Genomic DNA, 25,607 nt, shown 5'->3' with positions numbered 1-25,607 from the left:
CTTGTAGTCTGCGTTTTGTGTAGTCTTGGAAGAGCTAGTAAATAACATTTCCTTTGATAAGGGTCCCCTCCTATAAGACACACGTTCAGAACTCTTGTTGAAGTCAGTGGAAGTTCTGGTTGTGGGGGATTCCAGCTTGGAGTTGTCATTTTGTACTTTTATTTAACCAACCATATTTTCTTCTCTCTCTTATGGAGCACAAGCCAATACTCCTTGGCCTTATTTCCCCATTACCTTTCGTACCTTTCCTGCTATTGGCATCACTGAGGGAATAGAGTTAGTTAATTAATTAGAACTCCCTCTCCTGACTAATTCTGCAACAGCAAAGAAAGATTAGTACGGAGTCTTGATTAAATGGAAGTGATTTATTTCTGTTTAATTTCCTTCTCATTCCTCAGCAAATTATAATAATTTTAGATTGGGGTAAAATTTTCAAAAATGCCTAAGGACCAGATTTTTAAAGGTATTAATTTAGGTGCTGGTATTTATAGAGATGCAGATAGGTGCCTAAATGCCTTTAAAATCTGGCCCTCGGTAATTTAGGGGAATCTAAGACCCATTTTCAAAAGTGATTTATGCATTTGGAAACATAAGCCTCATTGAAAGTCAGTTGGATTTAGACTCTTAAGTGCCTAAGTCACGTTTAAAAATGGATATTAGACTCCTAACTCATTTAGGCACTTTTGAAAGTTTATACTAGATCAAATTTTGTTTTCTTGCCTCTTATCAGTCTGTCCCTGCACTCCCGCACCCCGCCCCACCCCACTCCACCCCACCCCAACCTTCCTGAGGGTACGTATGCAGCTTTGCCATTTGTGTGTAATGCAGTCCTACTAGTGAATGTAGTAGACATGACTTTTCTATACCGTTTCATAGGATGGTTTTAAAGCTTATAGAAAGTATTTTTCTATTAATTAGGCATTTAGAATAATTGCTATATAGCCCTATTTAATTTCTATAGACCTCTGCTGTTTACACCTCTATAGAAATTTTCTCTGAGGACATTCTCATGGGTAATATGTATGCATGTAGAATAAAATATTAAACTAAATACAGAGACATGGATTACTAAATGGTATAAAGAAACACTTTGAATAAAACTTATTTTCAAGTACTTTCAAAAGTTATCAGTATTGTACTTTGATTTTTGTTTGATGTTTTTCGTAAGAATCAATGTTTACAAACTACTTGCTACTTAGTTCACTCATTGGGCTATTTTGCTGAGGAAGCAATAAAACAAAAAAGCTAGATTTGGATGTAATTTTGTTTTTATCTTACATGGGGCAAAGAAAGAAATGTGAGGGTGCATTATGTTGGAATAGTTCTGCTTTGCATAAAATGATTGGAAAATAGGTAAATACATAATTACTTTTCATTAGAAACTCATGCCATATATATATATATATATATATATACACAGGTAGATTTCCATCTCTTCAGTTGTGTATAACTGAAGACCTGTATCAGATCATAATTGTGCCATTATTATTTGTGTGGGCTTTAAGTGGTTTCACAGAGTTTAAGAAAGTTTGGAATTCTTTTAATTCCCTCACATGACAAACAGGATTTTAATCTAATCAGGACATAATAACAACTTTGAAGACACTCCTCATTGTTCTATTTTACTTCATAGAATAGCAGGGTTGGAAGGGACCTCAGGAGATCATCTAGTCCAACCCCCTGCTCAAAGCAGGATCAATCCCCAGACAGATTTTTACCCCAGTTTCCTAAATGGCCCCCTCAAGGATCGAGCTCACAACCCTGGGTTTAACAGGCCAATGCTCAAACCAAGCTATCCCTCCTACCAAAGCCTATGGCACCAAGTAGGTCTCCCATCCAAGTACTAACCAGGCCCAACCCTGCTTAGCTTTTGAGATCAGATAAGATCAGGCATGTTCAAGGTAGGGTAGACTTATTTAATAACCTTTGGCACATTGTTCGCTAAGAGGAATAATGAACTAAATGATTTATTTAATGGCAACACAAAGAATTATTTTTTACTAGAAATCTGTAAATTCACTCAACCAAGTGTCTGTAATTCTCTGGGTCCTCTCTGTTCCCCCTTTTTAAAGATAGGTGTTCTGTTTGCCCTTCTCTAGACCTTTGGGACCTTATCTATCCTCCATGAGTTCTCAAAGATAATCACTAATGGTTCAAAAATTGTTTCAGCTAGTTCCTTAAGTACCTTAGGGTGAATTGTGGCAGGCCTTGCTAACTTGAATACATCTAATTTATCTACTAGGGCAGTCGATTAATTGCAGTTAACTCACACAATTAACTCAGATTAATTGCAGTTTTAATTGCACTGTTAAACAATACAATACCAGTAGAAATTTATTAAATATTTTTGGATGTTTTCAAATATATTGATTTCAGTTACAACACAGAATACAAAGTGGGCACTATTCACTTTATATTATTTTTATTAAGAACATAAGAACAGCCGTACCGGGTCAGACCAAAGGTCCATCTAGCCCAGTATCTGTCTACCAACAGTGGCCAATGCCAGGTGCCCCAGAGGGAGTGAACCTAACAGGCAATGATCAAGTGATCTCTCTCCTGCCATTCATCTCCACCCTCTGACAAACAGAGGCTAGGGACACCATTCCTTACCCACCCTGGCTGATAGCCATTTATGGACTTAACCACCATGAATTTATCCAGTTCTCTTTTAAACGCTGTTATAGTCCTAGCCTTCACAACCTCCTCAGGTAAGGAGTTCCACAAGTTGACTGTGCGCTGCTTGAAGAAGAACTTCCTTTTATTTGTTTTAAACCTGCTGCCTATTAATTTCATTTGTTGACCCCTAGTTCTTGTATAATTGGAATAAGTAAATAACTTTTCCTTATCTACTTTCTCCACATCACTCATGATTTTATATACCTCTATCATATCCCCCATTAGTCTCCTCTTTTCCAAGCTGCAGTGTCTTAGCCTCTGTAATCTTTCCTTATATGGGACCCTCTCCAAACCCCTAATCATTTTAGTTGCCCTTTTCTGAACCTTTTCTAGTGCCAGTATATCTTTTTTGAGGTGAGGAGACCACATCTGTACACAATATTCGAGATGTGGGCATACCACGGGTTTATATAAGGGCAATAAGATATTCTCAGTCTTATTCTTTATCCCCTTTCTAATGATTCCTAACATTCTGTTTGCTTTTTTGACCGCCTCTGCACACTGCGTGGACATCTTCAGAGAACTGTCCACGATGACTCCAAGATCTTTTTCCTGACTCGTTTTAGCTAAATTAGCCCCCATCATATTATATGTATAGTTGGGGTTATTTTTTCCAATGTGCATTACTTTACATTTATCCACATTAAAGTTCATTTGCCATTTTGTTGCCCAATCACTTAGTTTTGTGAGATCTTTTTGAAGTTCTTCACAGTCTGCTTTGGTCTTAACTATCTTGAGCAGTTTAGTAATCATTTGCAAACTTTGCCACCTCACTTTTTACCGCTTTCTCCAGATCATTTATGAATAAATTGAATAGGATTGGTCCTAGGACTGACCCTTGGGGAACACTACTAGTTACCCCTCTCCATTTTGAGAATTTACCATTAATTCCTACTCTTTGTTCCCAATCTTTTAACCAGTTCTCAATCCATGAAAGGACCTTCCCTTTTATCCCATGACAACTTAATTTACATAACAGCCTTTGGTGAGGGACCTTGTCAAAGGCTTTCTGGACATCTAAGTATACTATGTCCACTGGATCCCCCTTGTCCACATGTTTGTTGACCCCTTCAGAGAACTCTAATAGATTAATAAGACATGATTTCCCTTTACAGAAACCATGTTGACTATTGCTCAACAGTTTGTTTTTCTATGTGTCTGACAATTTTATTCTTAAGTATTGTTTTGACTAATTTGCCCAGTACCGAAATCAGACTTACCGGTCTGTAATTGCCGGGATCACCTCCAGAGCCCTTTTTAAATATTGGCGTTACATTAGCTAACTTCCAGTCATTGCGTACCGAAGCCGATTTAAAGGACGGGTTACAAATCTTAGTTAATAGTTACAAATATTTGCACTGTAAAAATAATTAAAGAAATAGTATTTTTCAGTTCACCTCATACAAGTAGCATAGTGCAACCTCTTTATCATGAAAGCACACCTTACAAATGTAGAATTTTTTTGTTACAGAACTGCACTCAATAACAAAACAATGTAAAACTTTATAGCCTACAAGCCACTCAGTCCTACTTCTTGTGAAGCCAATCACTAAGGGTATGTCTTCACTACCAGATGGATCAGCAGGCATCAATCAATCCAGCGGGGATCGATTTATCACGTCTAGTCTAAACACGATAAATCAGTCCCCTAGCGCTCTCAGTCGACTCCTGTACTCCAGCTCAGTGAGAGGCGCAGGTAGAGTCAACGGGGGAGCAGCAGCAGTCAACTCACCATAGTGAAGACACCGCGGTAAGTAGATCTAAGTACGTTGACTTCAGCTATATTATTCACATAGCTGAAGTTGCATAACTTAGATTGATCCCTCCCCTCAGTGTAGACCAGGCCTAAGACAAACAAGTTTGTTTACATTTACAGGAAATAATGCTACTCACTTATTTACAATGTCATGCGAAAGTGAGAACAGATGTTCGCATGACACATTTGTAGCTGTTTTGGATTGTTATCGAGCAAAACCCATCATCAGCATGGACGCATGTCCTATGGAATGATAGTTGAAATGTGAAGGGACGTATGAATCTTTAGTGCATCTGGCACATACATATCTTGCAACGCCGGCTACAACAGTCCCATGAGAACGCCTGTTCTCACTTTTGGGTGACATTGTAAACAAGAAGCGGGCAGCATTATCTCCTGCAAATGTAAACAGACTTGTTTGAGCGATTGGCTGAACAAAAAGTAGACTTGTAGGCTCTAAAGTATTACATTGTTTTATTTTTGAATGCAGTCATTTTTTGTACATAACTCTACATTTGTAAGTTCAAGTTTCATGATAAAGAGATTTCACTATAGTACTTGTATTAAGTGAATTGAAAAATACTATTTCTTTTATTTTTACAGTGCAAATATTTATAATAAAAATAAATATAAAGTGAGCACATTACACTTTTTATTCTGTGTTGTAATTGAAATCGATATATTTGAAAATGTAGAAAACATCCAAAAATATTTATATAAATTGTATACTATTTTTAACAGTGCAATTAATCTTGATTAATTTTTTTAATCACTTGATGGTCCTATTATCTACATATTTTTAATCTGTTCCCCTTTATTGTTAATATTGTCTTAAGCATTTGGTCACAAACAACCTTTTTACTGAAGACTGCAGCAAAATAGGTTTTTCACACCTCAGCCTTCTTGATGTCACTCGTTACTAGCTCTCCTTCCCTGCTGCTAAATAATGGGCTTAAATTTTCCTTTGTCTTTCTCTTGTCCTTAATGTACTCATAGAACCTCTTTTTAACTGTTATGCCCCTTGCTAGGTGTAACTCATTTTGTGCTTTAGCCTTTCTGATTTTGTCCCTACATGCCTTTACTATCCTTTTGTATACATCCTTAGCAATTTATTCATGTTTCCACTCTTTGTAGGATTCCTTTTTGATTTTCCATCATTAAAGAGATCCCGATAAAGACATATTGGCCTCTTACTGGTCTTCCTATCTTTCCTTATCATTGTGAGAGTTTGCTCTTGTGCCTTTAATATTGTCTCTCTGAGAATCTGCCTGTTCTCCCGAACTCCTTTTTCCATTAGATTTTCTTTTCATGGGACCTTACCTATTAGTGCTCTGTTTGTTAAAGTCTGCATTTTGAAGTCCATTGTCCTTATTGTGGTGCTTTTACTTCTTTCTTTCCTTAGAATCATGAAATCTATCATTTCATGATCACTTTCACCCAAATTGTCTTCTATCTTTCTACCATCAGATTAATAACCACAAAAAATAACTGTTTGTCAGACTCAAGCCTACACTGGCTGCCACTGGATACCTCCTTCACCTTTTTAATAGTCTGTAAAGATATTAATATCTCAGTATGTAAGTTATGACTATACAGTGTAGGGTCATTGACTGGCCAATTTTGAGACAAAGTTGTTTTTCTGATTTTGATTGCTGTGTGGACAGTGATGGGGGCAGAGTTCAGGTTGCGTGTTTAACTGAAATATGTACATGTTATTGAGTTACTGTGGTTTGACTACAGCTTTTTAAATGGTTTGCCTTTGTGTATGTAAACTTTAAATTGTTCTTAGTTTGACCTGTGTGACCTGTTCTTTCTCTTGGTGTATAATATATGTAGGTGCAAATGGCCTATATTATTCACTTGTTACCCTAATAAAATTGTTCTTAGAAAAGAAAGTCAGGAAGAAAAAGGAAAGAATTGCCAACTTAATTTATACATTCCTTAATATTGAGCAATTTGACTTGATTATAAATTCTATAGGGGGAGGGACCATATTTTTGTTCTGTGTTTGTACAACGTTTAAAGTACAGTGGGGTCCATGATTTAGGCCTCCGAAGTGCTATGGTAATATTAATACTAATAATTAATAAAGAATTGATGCTGCCCACACTAAGTCACCCTTGATTTAGGCCTCCCAAAGCCAACTCTCTCTTTGTTTCAATCATCCTAACTGAAAAGTGTTTCATACTGCCCCCACAGTATCTGGCTTGATAAGTTTATGGAAGGGATAGTATGATGGGATAGCCTAATTTTGGCAATTAGTTGATCTTTGACTATTAGCGGTAAATATGCCCAATGGCCTGTCATGGGACACTAGAGAGGGTGGGATCTGAGTTACTACAGAGATTTCTTTCCTGGGTGTCTGGCTGATGAGTCTTGCCCACATGCTCAGGACTTAGCTGATAGCCATATTTGGGCCCCTGGGGTTTTTTCACCTTCCTCTGCAGCATGGGGTATGGGTCACTTGCTGGAGGATTCTCTGCACCTTGAAGTCTTTAAGCCACAAGTTGAGGACTTTAGTAGCTCAGACATAGGTCAGGGGTTTGTTACAGGAGTGGGTGGGTGAGATTCTGTGGCCTGCATTGTGTAGGAGGTCAGACTAGAAGATCATGATGGTCCCTTCTGACCTTAAAGTCTGAGTCTATGAGGTAATAGTGCTTATTGGACCAGCTTCTGTTGATGAAAATGACAAGCTTTCGAGGTCCACAGAGCTCTTCTTCAGGTCTGGGAAAAGTACTCAAAGTGTCACAGCTAAATACAAGGTGGAACAGACAGTTATATCTCAGCATCATCCTTCAATATATTTTAAAGAACCATCTAGCACAGCAGCATAGAACCCAACAGATTAGAAAAATTGAATGGCACCCTTGAATCAGTTCAATGAACACTTTGGAAGATGTCAGGTATAGCTGTACTCCACTGCTATTGTGAAATAGGCATGAAATCATTATTAAGGCAGATAAAGGGGGAAGGATTCATGTCTTTTCTCACTTAGGAAACTGGCTATATTAGCCAGTCCCTAGGTACATCACCAGAAGTTTCTGGAGGTGCACTGGTAGTGATATGCTTGGAAGGAGGGAGGATTTCTGATTACTGGAAGATAGGGTGGAGCAAGTCTCAAACATTCCCTCCTAGGTAGCTCCATTCTCGTTCTCCATCCAGCCTTCCCAATGTGACCTGCCTTATCTTGCTTACAGCTCTCGGTTGACCACCGCCTGTGTTTGTGACCAGCAGCGGTAAGGTGGATTACAGTTGGGAAATCAGTCTGAGAAGATAGAGGGATAGTGCTGGTAGCAGTAGGAGGAGAGTAGGGAGGTGGATGAGGAGATTAGGCTGTTAGTCTGTCAGACAGGAGGAGATGGTTGGGGATTCTGATGTCTGCAGGAGTATTTAGGATGTCCTCCATATTTGGGGATAAGGATGGTGAGTCTCCTGCTGGTGCAGAGAGGTGTTGAAGTTGAGTCTTCACAGCAATAAAAGATGTTGAAATCTATCTAGCTGACTTCCTAACATAGGAAACGAGATATACACATCTTAAATTTTAAAAAAAGCATGATATGACCATTAATATTGTGTTTCAGAAAGCTTACTTTGATGCCTCACTATTTTATATCTGTGTGAATATTAGTGCATTTAAACCATCTCTCCATTTCTAAGGAGATTTATTGAAGTTTGTCTTTGGTAAAGTCAGAATGTATTTATGGCATCTGCAATTTCCTGTTATGTAAAACTGAAATTGAGAACTGCTCTTCTGCATTTTATGTTTATAGCATGTGTGTATCTTGTGTTTGGGTTGGCATATAATCTGTGTAGAGAGACATTTTTAAAGCTTTTATACCTTCTGTAAAAATTAAACACTGATTTTTTTCCATGGATTTTTGTATTTACAGGGGAGTTTGACACAGTACAGAGCCCCTCAACACCGATCAAAGATCTTGATGAGAGAACGTGTCGGAGTTCTGGGTCAAAGTCTCGGGGTAGAGGGCGGAAGAATAATCCATCACCCCCTCCGGACAGTGACTTGGAGGTATGCCCTCTGGTAACTGATGAATGGTAAACTGAAGGTAGATTCAGCAAATTAAAGCAGTGGAAACAGTTTAAAGCTTTAAAAATGTGGCATGAACCATATGAATCATTAACTGAAAGTACTAGATTTCTAGTAGTTGCTTTACATTTATACAATATGGGGCAGATACAGTGTATACATGAATACGCTGAAAGTAAGATAGTGTCAACGTGATACATACATGCATATTGTCTCTTCTAATTTAATGTGGAATAGATCTACAAAACAATTTAAGGTTTCTTTGTTCATATTTTTTCTGATTAACTTCTATTTTGTGTATTGTTTAACTTTCTTTTTTAAAATAAGAAAATTCAGATGTATCAATCCAATTATCTACATATTCAGTGTAAAAATATGCATTACTAAAAGGAGTGCATAAATATGAGACAGCCGTATTTGGCCCTAATCCTGCAAACACTTAAGGACTACTTTAACTGTACCCCTGTAAGTAGCGTCATTGACTTCAGTAGTTATGCACCACTATTTGAGAGATCAAGGCCATAGCAAAGAAACATATCTGCGTAAGGTACAAGATGAAGTTTTAAAACTCAAGTGTCCTAGCAGTGGAGTGATGATATTCTTGTTACCTTTGTGTTAGCAGTGTTCTGACAGAAGGAGAACAACACTCATTGTATACATAGTATATTCCAGCACTGGGATCAGAGAAATGTTCTGCACATTTGTGTGATGTGCCTCCTCCCACTGTGATACTGGTACTCAATGCTAATATCATTGGACTGCTCCACCCCATTTATGTAGTACATATCTCCACATATATCACCAGAAGTCAACTTTGTTATCACTTGGCTATTCCAGCCCCTGCATCTCTACTGGAAGGACAGGGTTGACCATAGCATTTAGCATCAATCCCAGATGCCATATCTTTTTGTACAGAAGATGAGGAATTTTATCCTGATTTTGGACGAAATTTTTTGGTAGTTTTCCACAAACTATTTTTTTAAATTAACCAGTTGTAATTTTTTACATTTATGGGAAGATTTCTATTTTCCTTTCCTTAGTTTCATTTTCAGAAAAAAACAGCCTCTTACCAACACTAAGAAATTGCCCTTAAAACAAAATAAAAAGATAAAATAAGATATTTTGTCCAAAAATATTATTTAAATTCCTTATTCTGTGTGAATTACTGTGGCGTAATAATACTTGTGGCATGTAGAACTAGCACCAAGAGTTGATATTATCTCTATTGGAGGAACACATTGAAGTCAATGTGAGTTGCACATAAGAATCTGAGAGCAGAATTTATCCTTAAATTAATAGCTCTTTACAACAAAGTAATTGACCCAAAGTATACTGACATCTGTAGTATGTTAGAGACACAAAGTGGATGAGATAATATCTTTTATTGGACCAGTAAAATATTCTATAGTATGTGACGTATTTGAAACCTTGTAAAGATTGTAGAGTAATTAAAAGCTTAATGTCCTCCATGATTTTGTATAGATTATTTTAAGATACACTGTCAATATTGATTTTCAGAACAAACCTACCCACTTAAGGGCTTATTTAAAGCACCGGACATGACTGATTTGATTTTGGATCATAAATCTTATTTCCTGATTACATTAACGATTTTGTCTCCATTTCTGTTTTCAGCGTGTATTTGTTTGGGATTTGGATGAAACTATCATCGTTTTTCATTCACTGCTTACAGGATCCTATGCACAAAAATATGGCAAAGTATGTGACTCATTAATTCAACAGTAGATTCAGACTATCGTTACACTTGGCATTTTTACTGTGCTTTTCATCTTCAGTGTGCCTTACAAAACTTAACTAACATTCATATTCTCTTGTGAGGGAGGGAGGTGAATAATATTAACTCCATTTTACAGACTGGTAAACTGAGGTACAGCAGTTGTGATTTGCCCAAATAGAGCAGCCGAGGGGGCAGATGAGGTGCCTACTAGGTAAGATGTGAGGTCCAATACTGAGGTAGGTGCTATAGCTATAAGGAGCAGGTTTCATTGAGTGAAAGGTGCTGACGTTTCTGGTGCAGCTTTGAAAAGCTGTTGCAAATGGGTACTAGATTTGGTGGGAAAGGGCAAATAACTGGCAAATTTGGAAACAGGGTGGGGAAAGGAAATGAGTCAACTGGACAATGAGAAAGGAAACAGAACTGATGAATTTGCAGGGAAAGGAAAATGTTAGGTCAGAGTAAATGGATGGGAGACAGACCTGTTTAACCTTCAGCTTTAGGGTGGAGGCTCTGGGTTTATGGTGTACTCTCTGACACCTCAGCCTTCCTGGTGAGTCGCTGGTGTTCTTGGATGGCTGTTGGGTTGAGCAAAGCCACTGGCTGAATCACCCTCTGCTGTGAATCATTGTACACAACTACTCCCCTCTCTGCCACTGAGGAATCCAAAGGTGGCTGGAAAAGAAGCCCAGAACTGGGAGCAATGAGCAGCCATCAGTGAAAGGAGAGAGAGCAAGAAGCAACCCAGAAGCAGTAGCAACAGGAATTTCCTCACATACTGAGCAAGGAACATTTTGTACAGACTTTCTTCAGGGTTTTTGCTGCACTGACATTGGCAGGGCTGATGGCAGAATGAATGCTGATGATTTGGCTGGGGGTGGCAGCTGAGCAGATAGAGAAGTCCATGAATTGCAAGGTAGTGTGGTTATGTGAAATAGGTGTGGGGCTGTGTGACAGAGGGAGAGAGAAAAAGCGACAGGTGTGAAGCATGTTTCTGTTAATGAAAAAAAAGGAGGGAAGAGAGTTTGGTGTTAATGCACATGTGGAGGTGTTTGCAGGAGTGTATGCATGGATATGTGTATTTGGAGACACAGGTAGTTGTTTCTCCTGGTGTTTATGAAAAGGGTGGGCTAGTACATTTTTGTCTGTCATGGAAATTCATCAGCTCAGTTCTGGAATGCTAAAATAAGATTAGCTATTCGGCTCTGGTATGAATAACACTTGTTTTACACCTTCACAGTGCCAAATCAGTGCATGTCATACTGTTTTGCCACTTATATTACTGTACATCCTACACGCTCTTCTAATGCTATTTTTACAAAAAATATAATTCCATTCTCTTTGACAAAATTACTCCTTTTTTATATCTCTGTAAATGAGAGAAGAATCAGACAAAACATGCAACTTACATCATTTATATCACCATTTAATGTGGAGTTGCTATGCTTGACCCAATGATTCAGTTACTTGTAATTTTAATCCAAGCGTGCTTGCGGCCTTTTGGATGGTATACTATTGGATGGTATAACTATTCTGATGCAATATTTTCTCCATCTCAGATATTAACAATTAAGAAAATATTTATCATTATTGGTGCAAAGTTTTTAAACTGAAATATGTTACAGAGCTATCAATAATTTCTGGATAACTTTGAAAATTATTCTAGTGACAACTGTGCAGAGATATCTTCTTGGTTTCCTTCTCTTGGGTTTTTTTCTTTTTTTCCCCCCATATCTGTAGGGACATTTAGATGAAAACAGCATCACTGCTTTGTAAAAACTCATCTGCTCCTGCAATTTATTCCCCATCAAAAGCCAGGATATGTGGTAATGACTATTTACAGCCACCAGTTGTGATATCAGATAGAGATTATGAATTTATTTCCATGGGTCCGAAGTAACTCAAGTGAAAGTGAAATTAAGTGATTTATGCTACTGAGATTAGAATCAGGATCCAAGACTTCAAGTGACAATGAATCAAGACAGAGGATTTCTTAAATAAAAAAGATCCTGTTTTCATACTGCTAGACATAGTAAAATAAAAATCATAGGGATACAGAGTCATTCCCAGAGTAAATTAAGAAATGGCAGATATTTTCTTTTCTAGAGTAATTATCTTCCTAGTATTATGGTAAACATATTTAGGATGATAATGTATCATTAAGCCTCAAATATGTAATAAATTCTTGTCTAATATTTTATATGTTACTGTATATATTCTTTTTTTTATATGGAGGAAGGATGGTTCACTGGTTAGGCACTAGACTGAGGCTTGGGAGACTGTGTTTCAAGTCCTTGCCCAAATCACTTAGCCTCTCTGTGCCTCAGATCACCATCTGTAAAATGGAGATAATCATCCCTACCTTGAAGAGGTGTTGTAAGGGTGAATACATTAAAGATAATGTGGCACTTAGATATTATGGTAATAGACACCATATAAGTACCTAAAATCTAGTTATACTTCATTGTTTCAAAAAACATGTTGGGCATTGATCCTTTATTGTGATTGTGCTGCTCCAGTGGCACAAAGATGGTTTAAGGCCAGTTTAAACAGACGGTGGTACAGAATTAAAGCAGTGAGTCCTACGCCTTCCCCTGTGTTGTCTCCTAGTATTGGGAGCAGCACAGCTCCCAACCTGTGCCTTGATGTCTGGCTTTAAATTGTCAGAGTACTTTACCCTGTGTCCCCTAATTCTCAATTTCTTTCTGTATATTGTGTTGTCTCGTATTGTTTAATAAAACAAATTTTCTCCCAAAAGAGAAAAGACAAGATAAAATGAGACAGAAGGACACGGGTCTCTCAGTATGTTTTTCAAAGTTTTCTAGTGAGTGATTAGCATGGTGCTGCTATAAATAGGGAGAGAGCATTTTATGGTGAACAGAGTGGTCAAATTGCATTTTCAAGGTGTGAAATTCTGGGATTATACTGGCACTTAAATGGACTATTTTCCAAGGTTTCACCTTTGTTCTACTAGTCTAACTTTTATACAGACACTCTGAATGTACAGATTGATATATATGCACACCCTCAACTATTCCCCATCTAAACACAGACCTGCCATCTCTTGTCCTTCTCTTCGCCCTGTTTCTTGCTGTGACCATGAGGAAACAAAATATCTATCTTTTAGGCCTTACTGTTCTACTGTCATCATGGCTGTGAATGGAAATGCACAGAGTAGAGAGCCGACTTAGCTCAGTGTCACAGTCAGACTGGCAAACCGTGTGTAAGCAAGGCCAGTACAGAGCCATAGAGGGAGCAGCAGATTAAAAATTCTTCTTTTAAATTTCACCCTCCTCCTCCACAGGCAGTAGCCTAAGGGAGAAGAGAACAGTGATCCTGATTTCATTTTGGACTTCTATATGGGACTGCAATCAGAAAATCATAGAAGTCTAGAACTGGAAGGTGTCATCTAGCCCGGTCCCTTGAACTGAGGCAGGACTAAGTAGTAGCTAGACTGTCCCTGACTGGTGTAGTATAAATAATAGTAGTAGTAGTAGTACTATTAACAAACTGACAGATTGAATGAAGATTTTTTTTAACATTGTGAGCAAGATTGTAAATGTCTCATTAAAATATATGGCAAATTGCTTCTTCACAGGAGGGAGCCAATTGAAAGACTAGCTTGCAGTTTTCCCCTGAAGCGAGAAAGGCTTTGCATGTTTGAGTTTGGTCAGTGCAGAGCTACAAGATATTAATTAAAAAGCCAAAAAGTCACAATTAAGTGATTTTGTCTGATTTTTTTTATTGGACTTTCCAGCGTTAATTATTTTATGTATTCTAAATATGTCTGTCTCTCAGCTTGTAAGGTAAGGTTACTTTGCTCATCTCATTTGTTGATGCTCTTCATGCACCATAAAATTAGTACACTTCTATTTTTAATTATTTACGGCAGTAGCAAATTATGATCATTGGTATCTGAGCTGTTCGGTTATGACCTGTGTGGCTGATGATGATTTTTGCAGCTGAGCACCAGTTGGCACATATAGTTTTCTACAATGCTAAACTCTTAAATAAGGATTTGTTGATGTGACAGGACATGTGTTAGGAGACTGTCATCATCTGTTGAATTTTATGAGGTACATTCCTGTTCTCTTATTAACAATATGTATTCTTCTCTCGATTATGTCCCAGTGATTTCTCACTGTTTTGGAGCTGAATAAGCTGTGCTTAGTGTTAGCATTTCCAACATGTTAAAATCATTTATTTCTTTAAGGTCAATCCAAAGGGCAAAGATGCTCCAAAAGTCAAAGTTCAGGCTGGTAAAAAAGAACAACTGTCTTTCATGGCACTGCAGAAGAAAAAGTCGTAGTTCTCCAAACTTGAATGTGTGTTACAGAGAATTCAGGATGATGTTTTAAACAGCCTTAAAAATAAGTGCAAAATATGACAGTACAATTCAACAGACCAAACCCTACAGTATATTTTAAGAGAAAAGTCAAAATTCTACTCTATAGTGAAAATGTACAGAACCTACGAACTTTTTTATCATGTAGATAATCACTGTTACAATTTGAGTCAGGTGTAAGCTAGTGCCAAAATGTATTAGGCTTTTTTCAACAATTTTCTGATTTTTCTGATCCACCTACATCTTTTGTTTCCAGTTAATACCTTTTTTATTATTTTTTTATTATTATTAGTGTACAAGGGGCTCAAGGGATTGATGATTGCTGGGACCCTACCAAATTCACAGTCCATTTTGGTCAATTTCAGTCTTGGGATTTTTTAAATAATCGGTCTCATAGTTTCTGATGTTTACCTCTGAAGTTTTATGGTATTGTAACCGTGGGGGTCCTGACCCAAAAGGAGTGATGAGATTGCACCCTTACTTTTGCACTGCTGCTGGCGGGCGGCGCTGCCTTCGGAGCTGGGTGGCCAGAGAGCACTGGGATCACAGGGCATGGGGAGATTGTTACTTGGGGTGGGAGGCAGGGCCAGCCTTACAGTTGGGCGACTGTCCAGGGCCACATGGTCAGGTGGGTGCTGTGGTTCCCTCCCCTTCTCCTGCAAGCCCAAGGCGCCTTTAACACCTGAAAACTGGGCCCGGAGCCAAGGAAGGCAAAGCTGAGGATGTCCCAGCTGAGGGCTCCTACCACAGCTGGTGACCGCTACATTAGTCCCTGCTAAGCTGGAGAGGGAAAGGCCTTCCTGCAGGGGCCATGTCAGACCCACCTCTGGCTGCAGGAAGCTCTGTGGCTGTGCTGCCTTCAGAGCTTCCTGCAGACGGGGGAGGTTCCCAGAGGTGGGTCCCATCCCTCCCCAGCCCAGCTGGGACAAGCAGCTGGAGCCCGGAACATGGTAGGAGCCCCTCTCCCCTACAATAGCCAGATTTTATGGGGGCAGTCAGATTTCACAGTCCGTGATGTGTTTTTCACAGCCTTGAATTTGGTTGGGTCCTAGTGTTAACTGGTTCAAATTTGGCTAGCCTTGTTTGTGATTGAAACATGGCAGCTGTTTTGATGGCATATGATAACAAGTTGGTGGTATCTTGCAGGACAAATGCTCACACCCTAAAAAATCACCACCAGAATTAACACTTCATGATCACCCTTTGATGACAGTCTCTGAAGAGATCCCAAAAGTAGAGACTGGCCCATGAAGACCACGCTATCCTCTCTCCCTAGTGATTGTCGCTCCAGGTCAGAGTTGCATCACATTAGCTGGGAGGTTTAAGGATACTTGTTACTACCCATGCTAGACCATCTCCCAGCTGCCACCTCTCACCAGCACTAGTATACTTTAAAAAAAATCATTCAGCTGCATTGATTGTTTCCTGTATTTCAGTCAGATGCCTCAGGACTTCTCATTTTGCTCTTATATTCTCTTGCTGTCAAGCCTCTACTTTCATCCCAGGAATGACAGACAGGAAGGAACTCCCTGCAGAGTCCATCAACAGCGCATTCTCTTCCTCTTCTCCAGCCTCCATAACACCCTCCCAGAATGAGTCTCCCCAAAGAGAGACAGTTGGACTTGAACCTGAGGCTCCCACCTGACACTAGAAGTGCCATTAGGCCAGCAACATTAACATTTAACTCTAACATTTCCACTTGTGAGGCCAGGTTGTTCCAAGGGACAGTGCTATTCCTATTAAGTTTAGCCCTTTTATAGGTGTGTTCTCACACCATTGTTCATCAAGTTTTTTATGTTGATTTATACGTAACTAGACAATAATATAAAAATAGCTTGTTTTCATTGTATTTGAATACAATAAGAGAAAGGATTCTGTGAGCATTTCTTGCCAACACCTGCTCGTCCTGGTGGTATTGAACAGTACACTGCCACAAATGAAACTAAGAAATTAGGACTTTATCTAGGACCCTGTAATGATTCTCTCCTCCTCAAAATGTAAATATTGGTTCTGCTGAGATATTTTTACTTAGTCTCCTAGGAGGCATTCCAATGATGGCTCAATCTAGCACAGAAGTCCAGACACTCTGGCTCCAATTTATACCCTCTAACGTAACTAAAAGCATTGGTATTTTTGCTACAGAGAAGAGCTGTAGCTGATCCAGACTCCATTGAATACTAGTAATATCTGGCTACAGAGCATGCCTGTAAAGGCCAAAGGGCTGCTGCTGTTGTTTTTTTAATTCAGCTATTATTTTTTTATATGTGGAGTAATGCAGCATATATTAGCAAAAGTTCAGTCTGCCTCATTAGATTTATTTTATAGCTATGTTATGTATAACTACTGTGGGTGCCTCTTTGCTTTCTCCCTCCTTAAATTTCTTGCTTCCTTTTCCATATTTTTCTCTTGTCCTGTGTTAGTTTCAAAAACCAGTCGGAGAACAAACACTTCAGTCTCCCTGGTCATTTGATTACAGACCTAAATGTCACTATATTACAACGACAAAAACTTGAAAAACAAACTGCAACGAGAGACTGCTGAATTGGAATTAATTTGCAAAAGTACACCAGTAAACTAGGCTTGAATAAAGACTGGGAGTGGATGGATCATTACACAAAGTAAAACTATTTCCCCATGTTTATTACACACACACACACACACACACACACACACACATACTTCCTCACGCCTTCTTGTCAGCTGCTGCAAATGCACCATTTTGACTACAAAAAGTTTTTTTCTCTCCTGCTGGTAATAGCTCACCTTAACTGATCACTCTTGTTAGACTGTGTATGGTAACACCCATTGTTTCATGTTCTCGCTGTACATTATATATATATATATCTTCCTACTGTATTTTCCACTGAATGCATCCAATGGCTCTGCGAAAGTCCACAAAAGCTTATGCTCAAATAAATTCGTTAGTCTCTAAGGTGCCACAAGTACTCCTGTTCTTCTTGTGAAAAGTGTTCACCTACAGATGATAGAATGTTTTTGTATGTTATTTTCCAGTGTGAGTTCATTTGAGAGCATAGTTATTTTCTGGTTTCACCCACATAGTTGCTACTGGGGCATTTAGGTCATTGGATGAGGTACACCACATGTTGCGGCAGGCATGTGTCTCATTTACATCTTTCAATTACAGTAAAATATAACAGGAATATTGTGTTAAAAACAACTATATTATGATGCAGTCATTTGCAGTCCAGTTCCACATAGAAAGGAGAAAACAAATGAAAAGGGCTAAGAGCCCCATCTTGCAAGCAATGTTCCTAACTTTACATGCATGAGTAGGCCCATTGACAGACTACATATGTGAGTAAAATTATGCATGGGCATAAACATCTGCAGGATTGGGGTCAATCAGCATACTGCAGAAGTAAGAGTTGTGAATTTCATATTTAAGAGGGGAAAATTCTCTTAACATTCACCAAAAAGTGTTTCAAGTGGTTAGAGAAGAAAACAATGTTTGTCTCATACATCTAGCCAGTTTGTTTGTTTCTAAAACTACTAGTCTATTTCATGATGATAGTTAACATCCAGTGGTTTATTCCTTGAAGGCAGTATGGCCTAGTGAGGAAGACACGGAGCTATCATCTCTCAGCTCAGGTTTCTGTCCCCAGCTCTCCTACAAACATCCCATGTAACCTCTGGCAAATATATTCCTGCACTTTTATCCAAATACTCTTGATGCCAAGTGGGCATTTTAGTGGAGAATTTAGGAAGAAGCCATTTTACAAGGTCCTGGAGTTTCCTTTTCTTTTGGAAAAATAGGTTGGACCAGTTCAGAAGTCAACATGAAAATACTGAAGTTGAATAGTGAAGCTGACAGAGAATTGGGTCTCATTTCCAACTAATGACAATTTCTTAAACACTTCACTCTTCTTGCCCTTGAAATCTGCTTCTTGCCTGGGCCAGTGCCAAAATATGTCTTTCAAATTTTGCTGTTCTGTTTTAAGTGGGTCAGAGCAGAAACCAGTTTTTATTCTTTGTTTGCAAAGTGCCTACCGCAATGGTGGCCTGGTCCTTATTGGCAAAATCTTTGTTCATAACACAAATAAAGGATGATTTGTGGTTTAGAGTGATTCTGCTGACAGAGGGATACAAAATGTTGCATTATTTCTAAAGACAGCAATTTTAAGTCTTTTAACCACAAAGTACTTAAAAGATTCAGAAAACTCTGTAGCTGTCAACGAGTGAAATGTGGCTTTGTTCTCTCTCTCTTTTTTTTTTTTTTTAATTACAAGAGGATCATATCATGCTTATAATGGGAGTATGGTGGCAGCCTAAACTATGGAGAGTCTAACTCCTATCTATAATAAACCCAAACAGCTGCAGACCTTGTCCAGCAGGAGGCCTTTACAACTTGAATTAAAAGAAGAACTCTGTTAGCTGTGAGTTACAGAAAGACCTTTATGTGTTTTCCCAGTACTGTGCGTCTCCCAATCAGTAGTGCCACGAAGTACATGAGATTGGCTAAGGGGGCCAGAAATCCACATTTGTTGGGAGCATGAATTACAAACATAGAGGGGGAGTTTGTAATTTGGTCAGGTGAGTGCCTGCAGTGAAAGGAGGATAGATAATGGGGTTGTGTGGGAGGAAGGACAGGTGTTCAGTTGGAGTAGTAGTTGTGAATTGGGCCAGGAAATGTTTTTGGAGTAGCAGAACAGTAGCAGAAAACTGGTATTGGAAAAATGCATAGGTGGGATGGAAGTTATTTCTCTAAAGTGAAACTTGTTTGGGGAATGGGTGAAGATTCCAACTGTTGTTTGTTTTCTCATAAAGCGTAGATATTAGAAAAGACCTTTTAAGTCATCTCCCCCTTGCAGCATATGCCATTATTCCATACAATACAATATCTAGTGAGTTTTTTCTAGTCCAGTTTTACATGTCCTCACTGAAAAGGCTTCTGACACTTAGTTTAAGAAACTATTATGTGGCCAAATGTTCAGAAGATTTTTCTGATTCAAAATGAAGTACTATGGTGTAATGGATGGTGTAGCAGACCGGATGTCAGAGGATGTGTTATCTGTTCCTGGCCATGTCACTGACTCACTGTGAATGTAGAAAAGTCACTTAACTTCTCTGTGCCTTAGTTTCTCTGTCTGTACATGGGGAATAAAGTTATGACCACATCTGTATAAAATGCTTTCGGGTCCTTGGATGAAAAATGTAAACTATTTTTATTAAAATACATATTCCCTTTCCTAAATTCATCTTATGACTTCTAATGAGCAATTCTCCTCCTTGGTACAGCTGTAAATTATTTAGTTAGACTTTAATATTTCACCTCTGCAAATATGTAAATAGTTATGTTTCTCCTCAGCCATAGGTTAGCCAACCTATCAATATTTAGCTTTTTTAGGCTATGTTTCATAAACTAATCCTTTCAGCACCCCAAGCGTTTTGCTGTTATTCTGTGAACTCCCTTCAACACATCAATCCCTAATCAAAACTTTATGGTAAAAAAGATTATACCAAGAGAATTTTAGAGAAATCTCTGCAAAATGTTGGCATACAGCAACTTTTGAATAGCTGCTACCTGAATGAATTGTAATTAATTATAATTAAATATCTAACCTAATTTTTCATTTTCTAAGGATCCACCAATGGCAGTAACCCTGGGCCTGCGAATGGAAGAAATGATTTTTAATCTTGCTGATACACATTTATTTTTTAATGACTTGGAGGTAAGAATCTACAGTCTGTAACATTAACTGTTTCATCCCAGAACATGACACTAAAGGTTTGCTACCTATTAGTATTTCTCACATGTAGCAATATGGACATTACTTTGGGGTTAGTCCTACTCACTGAACAGTCACAGGCAGTCATACTGCAATAATTTCTACAGCATCGGGGTACTTACATGAAGAGTGGGGACATCCTCAATATGTCACCTCTGTCCCTTGCAACAGTTCTTTGTGCTGTGGCTGTTTGTGTTTAAGTCTGCAGATTTTGCTGCATCTGCAATGTTATCCTGAGAAGGGACCCATTTGCCTCCCACCTCTTCTTTCTGAGCCCAGGTGGTCGGTCCCCTTTTGCCTCCAAAAGACTTTATCTGAACAGAAGAGTTTGAAGTCTTCTCCTTGAACTCCTCCTTTGTTGCCTGCCTCTTGTCTTTCCCATGTTCTCAGGGTAAAAAGAGCTACCTTTCCTTTTCAAGGGAAGATGGAGGGTTCTTATTCTTCCCAAAGACTCTCATCAGCGAGTTTTGATAATAATAATCATGACAGACTTTTAGTCATGAATAGACAATTTGGACATAATCATCATTCATGTGTCTAAAAAAGTATCAGAGGGATAGCCGTGTTAGTTTGGATCTGCTTTTTCTAAAAAAGTAGAAATTGAGAACAAACCCTAAAATGTCTCCAGATCTCCAATTTCAAAACCTTACCCTTAAAATAAGAAAACTCAGGTGCAAATTTTCTTTTCCCATTCTCAACTCTCTGAAGAGCATTGTGGGGTTAGGGTTGAAGACTCCAGACAAGAAAGGCACGTCAGTAAAATACACCACAGTTAGACGTAGGAATTTTTTATTTTTATACTATGTTCATTTCATTATTAAAATATTCTATTTCCTTCCCCACAGCCAATATAACAGATAGACTTTCCTAAACTCTGTTCAGAGGCTTCTGGGTTCCCTTCAGATTTATTTTTGGTCTAAAAGAAAACTGGGAGTTTTCAGACTGTTCTTTACCATTTTTTGTATGTCATCTGCTTAGTTAGACAAGCTATTATCAGGATAATGAACCTCAGTTTCCTAATTAGGATGTCTCTCAAGGAGGTCCAAATCCTTATTCACCCATCCATTTCGAATTCTTCCACTTATGAGTTGGCCTTCAACATGTTTAATTCATAGCCCTTAATCCTGCATGTATTCTCCCCACAAAACATGTTCAACAGATAAAAGTATCTGCATCTGGAGGCAAGTGCCCATCTCAGGCTTTTCATCTGGTTGGTTCTCCACTTCCCAGTCTCTTTGTGCCATGCACAAACATGGTTCAGCGAATCATCACCTAGTCCAAGTGTTCTTTCTCATGGTCTGAAATCACAAGGAAGGTTCGATACAATCAGTCACGCTATTACTCAAGTCATGCTCTCCTCCCTGTGATTATAGCTGGCAGACCACTGGGAATCACTGACCTGTTAGGGTCACCACAGATCCCCTACCAGAGTATCAACTATTTCATAAGCAGGGCCATCAGCAATACTGTTTAAGCATTATGCTCCACTCATGGAATCTAGTTCAGTTATTATGAATTGTGACAACCTGCCTGTTTTTCTGAATAGGCAGACAAGTCTTTTCAGATCCACTTCTAATTTGGATCAAAGGACCTTCCCCAGCTAGACATTTTTACCACCTGTTGCAATCAAAATTGACAAGGTTTTGCTTCAAATTCTGGGAGAAAGGAATCTGATGGATGGAAGTATTTTCCTTCCATTGGGGTGGGGGCTCTCCTAATAGACACTTCCCTTTGTTCCACAGCCAATAGGGAAATCAAGAAGTACCAAGCTGATGTTGTCTTCATTGCCCTTTGCAGACCTCATTGTCTCTGGTTCTTCCAAAGTCACAAAATAAATGTCCCAAGCTCAGATCATTCTCTTTACCTTCAACCTTTTTTCCCAAGACCTGTCCTTCACCTGAGCTTTACCTCCCTTCTCCAGCAGTATGAAATCTGAGAACGGAAACCCTGGCTGTCCCTCAGCTAATGCATGTTTTATTGCAGTCTAAGTGAGATATCACTTGACCATGCAAAAGCATTTGGTGAATATTCTCTTTCTGGTGCCCCACAGCTAGGGATAGATTCTAAACCAATTTTGCAAAGCATTGCTTAGTTTTCCTTGTAATGAACCTTTGCCCTGGTATGCTCAGATTTCAAATGGCAGCTGTAAGAATCCTAAATTCCTCATTAGCCTGTGCCCAGGTTTCTTCAAGCTTGTGCTGAGTTCAAGGCACCAGTAAGCTCCCTCTTCCAAAGTGGAACTTCTCCTTGATTCTGTATTGGCTTTATTGTTTTCTCTTTGAGCTATTTGCTGAAGCTTCACTTTGTTTTCTTTCTCACTATTAAAGTTATCTTCTTTGTAGCTATCATGTCACTTTATAGGTTTAGCAAACAGGGCAATTTCCTGTTTTTTCCTGATATGCTTATTTTAACACCTTGCCCTAAAAGTTATTCTCAAGCTCCTTTTGGAGTTTGGCCTGAATCAAAACATTTTCCCATTTTAGATAGCTTGCAAAGTTTCTTTTGGGATGTAGGTGAAGCTTTTTGTCCAAGAATCTAGCATTCCAATTAGATTAGTTTAAGCCAAATTCCTTGAATGTCTGTATGCAATTAAGTATTTGTTAGCCTCAACACTACTGCAAAACCAACTGTTTGTATTACAAGGTAGGGTCAAAAAAAGTTTCCAAGACCTCTGTTTTGAAATATATCAGAAGGCCAACAGGACTCTCCACCTTTCCTGAAGTCACAACTCCAGAAAATCAGTAGCCACCTCAGAGTTAGTAAGGGTCTTGACAACATACACAAAAGTCTGCAGGATGGCCTCTTGGGAATCCCTTTACCTATGGAGGGAATCTCTCACCTCTCTAAGATTTTAAATAGTGCTCCTTGATTAGGTAATTTAGATCTTCATGATGATTGGCCAATCTGCTGTTCCTCCTTTCTAAAAGCTCTACTGAGTTCTGTTTTATTTTTTTATTCTCTCCCCACTCTTTCTTTTCCCCTTCCCTCAGGAGTACAGTTGTGGTTGGATACATTGGGTTAAGCAGAATGTTCTAAAATCAGTCACTCTTGGTTTAGCCCAGTCTCCTTTAGTTGTTCCTTCCACAAGCTCTGCTGTCCAACATGCTTTGTGTCCTAGGTTTTATGCCCTGGGCAGCACTGGCCAAGAAGAGTACATCTGTCTCAGATGGGGAGACAGTCTCAGATATAACTGGGTCCTGAGTTGTTGATGGTCTTAAATATCAAGACCCAAGGCCTTCAATTGGCATTGGAGGTAGTGAAATGAGAGGCAGGGGAGGGGCAGAGCACCAGTTCTCACATCAGCTGAGGAGCTGAACCCCCATGTTATGCAAGAGCTGGAGCCTCTTTATTCCTGTCATCTTCATCCCCAAATATAGCACATGACAGTAATACAGTCTGGAGGTGACCAATGTGTGAATTACGTGCCCCTCTACTTACCTTTAGTCACAAGGTTCTCCAAGATGTTCTCTTCATAACCCTTTTTATCCTTTTCCCTCTCGTTTGATTCAGCCACTACTTGCCAACTGCTAGTAATAACATCCACCTGGATATTACCACCTGCAAAATCTGCTCCCTATTTGTCGGCTTGTAATTTCCAGAAGTTCCCGTGCATTGAGGTATTCCTCTGGAACCTGGTAACCAATGCTCTAGTCAGTAATGCTTCTGCTATTATTTGAGGCTGGGTTTTACTTTTCTCCAGCAGTTTCATTCTTGGAGTATAAATTTTAGATAGCTCAAAAAGTATCATTTGGGACCATAGTTGGTGACCTTGCCTTAAATACAGTGGCTGCATGCTCTAGAAAATTCTTGCAGCAGAGCCATTTTAGACTGCTTAGAGGGTGGGGCCAGCCCAGTAGTAATGTCTGGATTAGTGGCAATTACATTCATTAGAAGATTGTTGTACAGGTAAGGAATAAAATTATATATTGTCCTACACAAATATTAAGTCTAAGGATGACTGAGAAATTTTTGGTAGAAAGTAATTCATTTCTAATGCGTTCCCCAGCACCATCATCACAAACACATGCACAAACACATGCACAAAAATCAGTGTCTACAAATAGTAGTAGTAGTAGTAGTAGTAGTAATTGGGACTTGGACCTGTCTGTGTGCAGCAGTAAAATAGTCTATTGCTATTTATTGTAGTTTTATCATAAGTTGTGGGAAAACCAGATTCATACAGTTTAAAGGAATATACATATGTAATATTGGTTTAGAGAGCAAGGAGGGTAATGAGGTATGAAAAATCTATAAATTCTTTCTCATGTTGAAATGAAGAAAAGTCGACCTATGCTATTTTTTCTTTCATATAAAAGAGGGGAAAAGTTCAGGTAACAGTTTAAATAAGCCTCAAAACTTGGCAGGCAATTCAGTCCAGTTTTAATACTGAGGCATGTACATGAAATGGGTGGTTCTGTACATCCTGAAAATGTGTAGTGCTGAATATCTGCAGTATAATAGCATTTTTGTTTTCAGTGCAGTGAGTCACTGTTTTTACTGGATAATGAAATTACTATCCATTCCAAGAGGATAATTTTTATAGACAATTTGTAGGCTCTGCACTTTCAGTAAAAGTTTCAAGCTCTAAAAATTCCTACAGGTAATTAACTGCATCGAGGTGTTATTTAAATAAATATTACTGCAAACAAAAGTCAGCTATTGTACCTGGACTAATTCTGTACACACACAGTAATAGAAAATATATTTTATCTTTCTTAGTTTTGAACTTGCACAGCCAGTGACCCACTGTGACTTGAGTGTAGCCAGTTCTGTAGCTGTTATGAAAGGTATTTTACCTTAAAATTCAAATTAACAGAGAGCTTTTTTCGCCCCCCATTTCTGTCCCGTCTTTCCTATAAACAAGTTACAATCTCCTAATGTTGTGCAATAAGCTCATTGTTTCCAATGGGAAAAGGAGGGAACTGACTAAAATCTATACAAAATTTTGAACTTGGCTTTATGATGAACTTGAACATTTTTGGTATGAAAGTTTATCCAAATTTTACAAGTACATTGGTCTAACGTGACTTTTTAAAAATCAAGAAGAAAGGAGTACTTCAGCAGAACAGAAAGAGCACATGAGTCAGTTCTAAGGTCTCCCTTATGAGTATTCAGTAATGCACCAAAGAAAGAAGCAAGTAATAATGCTCCCATAGCTCTGAAACAATTGGTTAAGAGGGTGAGCCATAGACTCAATGAGTAGGGGGAACTGGAAAACCACATGTATTTAGATCCTATGGAAACTGAAAAACCCTCTTGCAGAGACCAGCAGCAAGAAAGTCAGGAAACTGCATGCTCTT

At 38.7% G+C, this 25,607-nt stretch overlaps 1 protein-coding gene across 12 annotated transcripts in view; it reads left to right on the top strand.

Annotated features, from left to right (window-relative positions):
* Positions 1-25,607, top strand: part of EYA4 (EYA transcriptional coactivator and phosphatase 4) — a 243,987-nt gene that overhangs the window by 202,298 nt on the left and 16,082 nt on the right. For all 12 annotated transcript variants that reach the window (XM_050949625.1, XM_050949624.1, XM_050949620.1 and 9 more), the window contains 3 exons: positions 8,326-8,462; positions 10,116-10,199; positions 20,161-20,250. In XM_050949625.1, coding sequence (XP_050805582.1) covers positions 8,326-8,462; positions 10,116-10,199; positions 20,161-20,250 — 311 coding nt within the window. The remainder of the gene's footprint in view (positions 1-8,325; positions 8,463-10,115; positions 10,200-20,160; positions 20,251-25,607) is intronic.

Source organism: Gopherus flavomarginatus, chromosome 4 (genome assembly GCF_025201925.1).
Source record: "Gopherus flavomarginatus isolate rGopFla2 chromosome 4, rGopFla2.mat.asm, whole genome shotgun sequence".
Lineage (NCBI taxonomy): Eukaryota > Metazoa > Chordata > Testudines > Testudinidae > Gopherus > Gopherus flavomarginatus.
The sequence above is the reverse complement of the archived record's forward strand: the minus strand, read 5'-3'. Positions and strand labels throughout refer to the sequence as shown.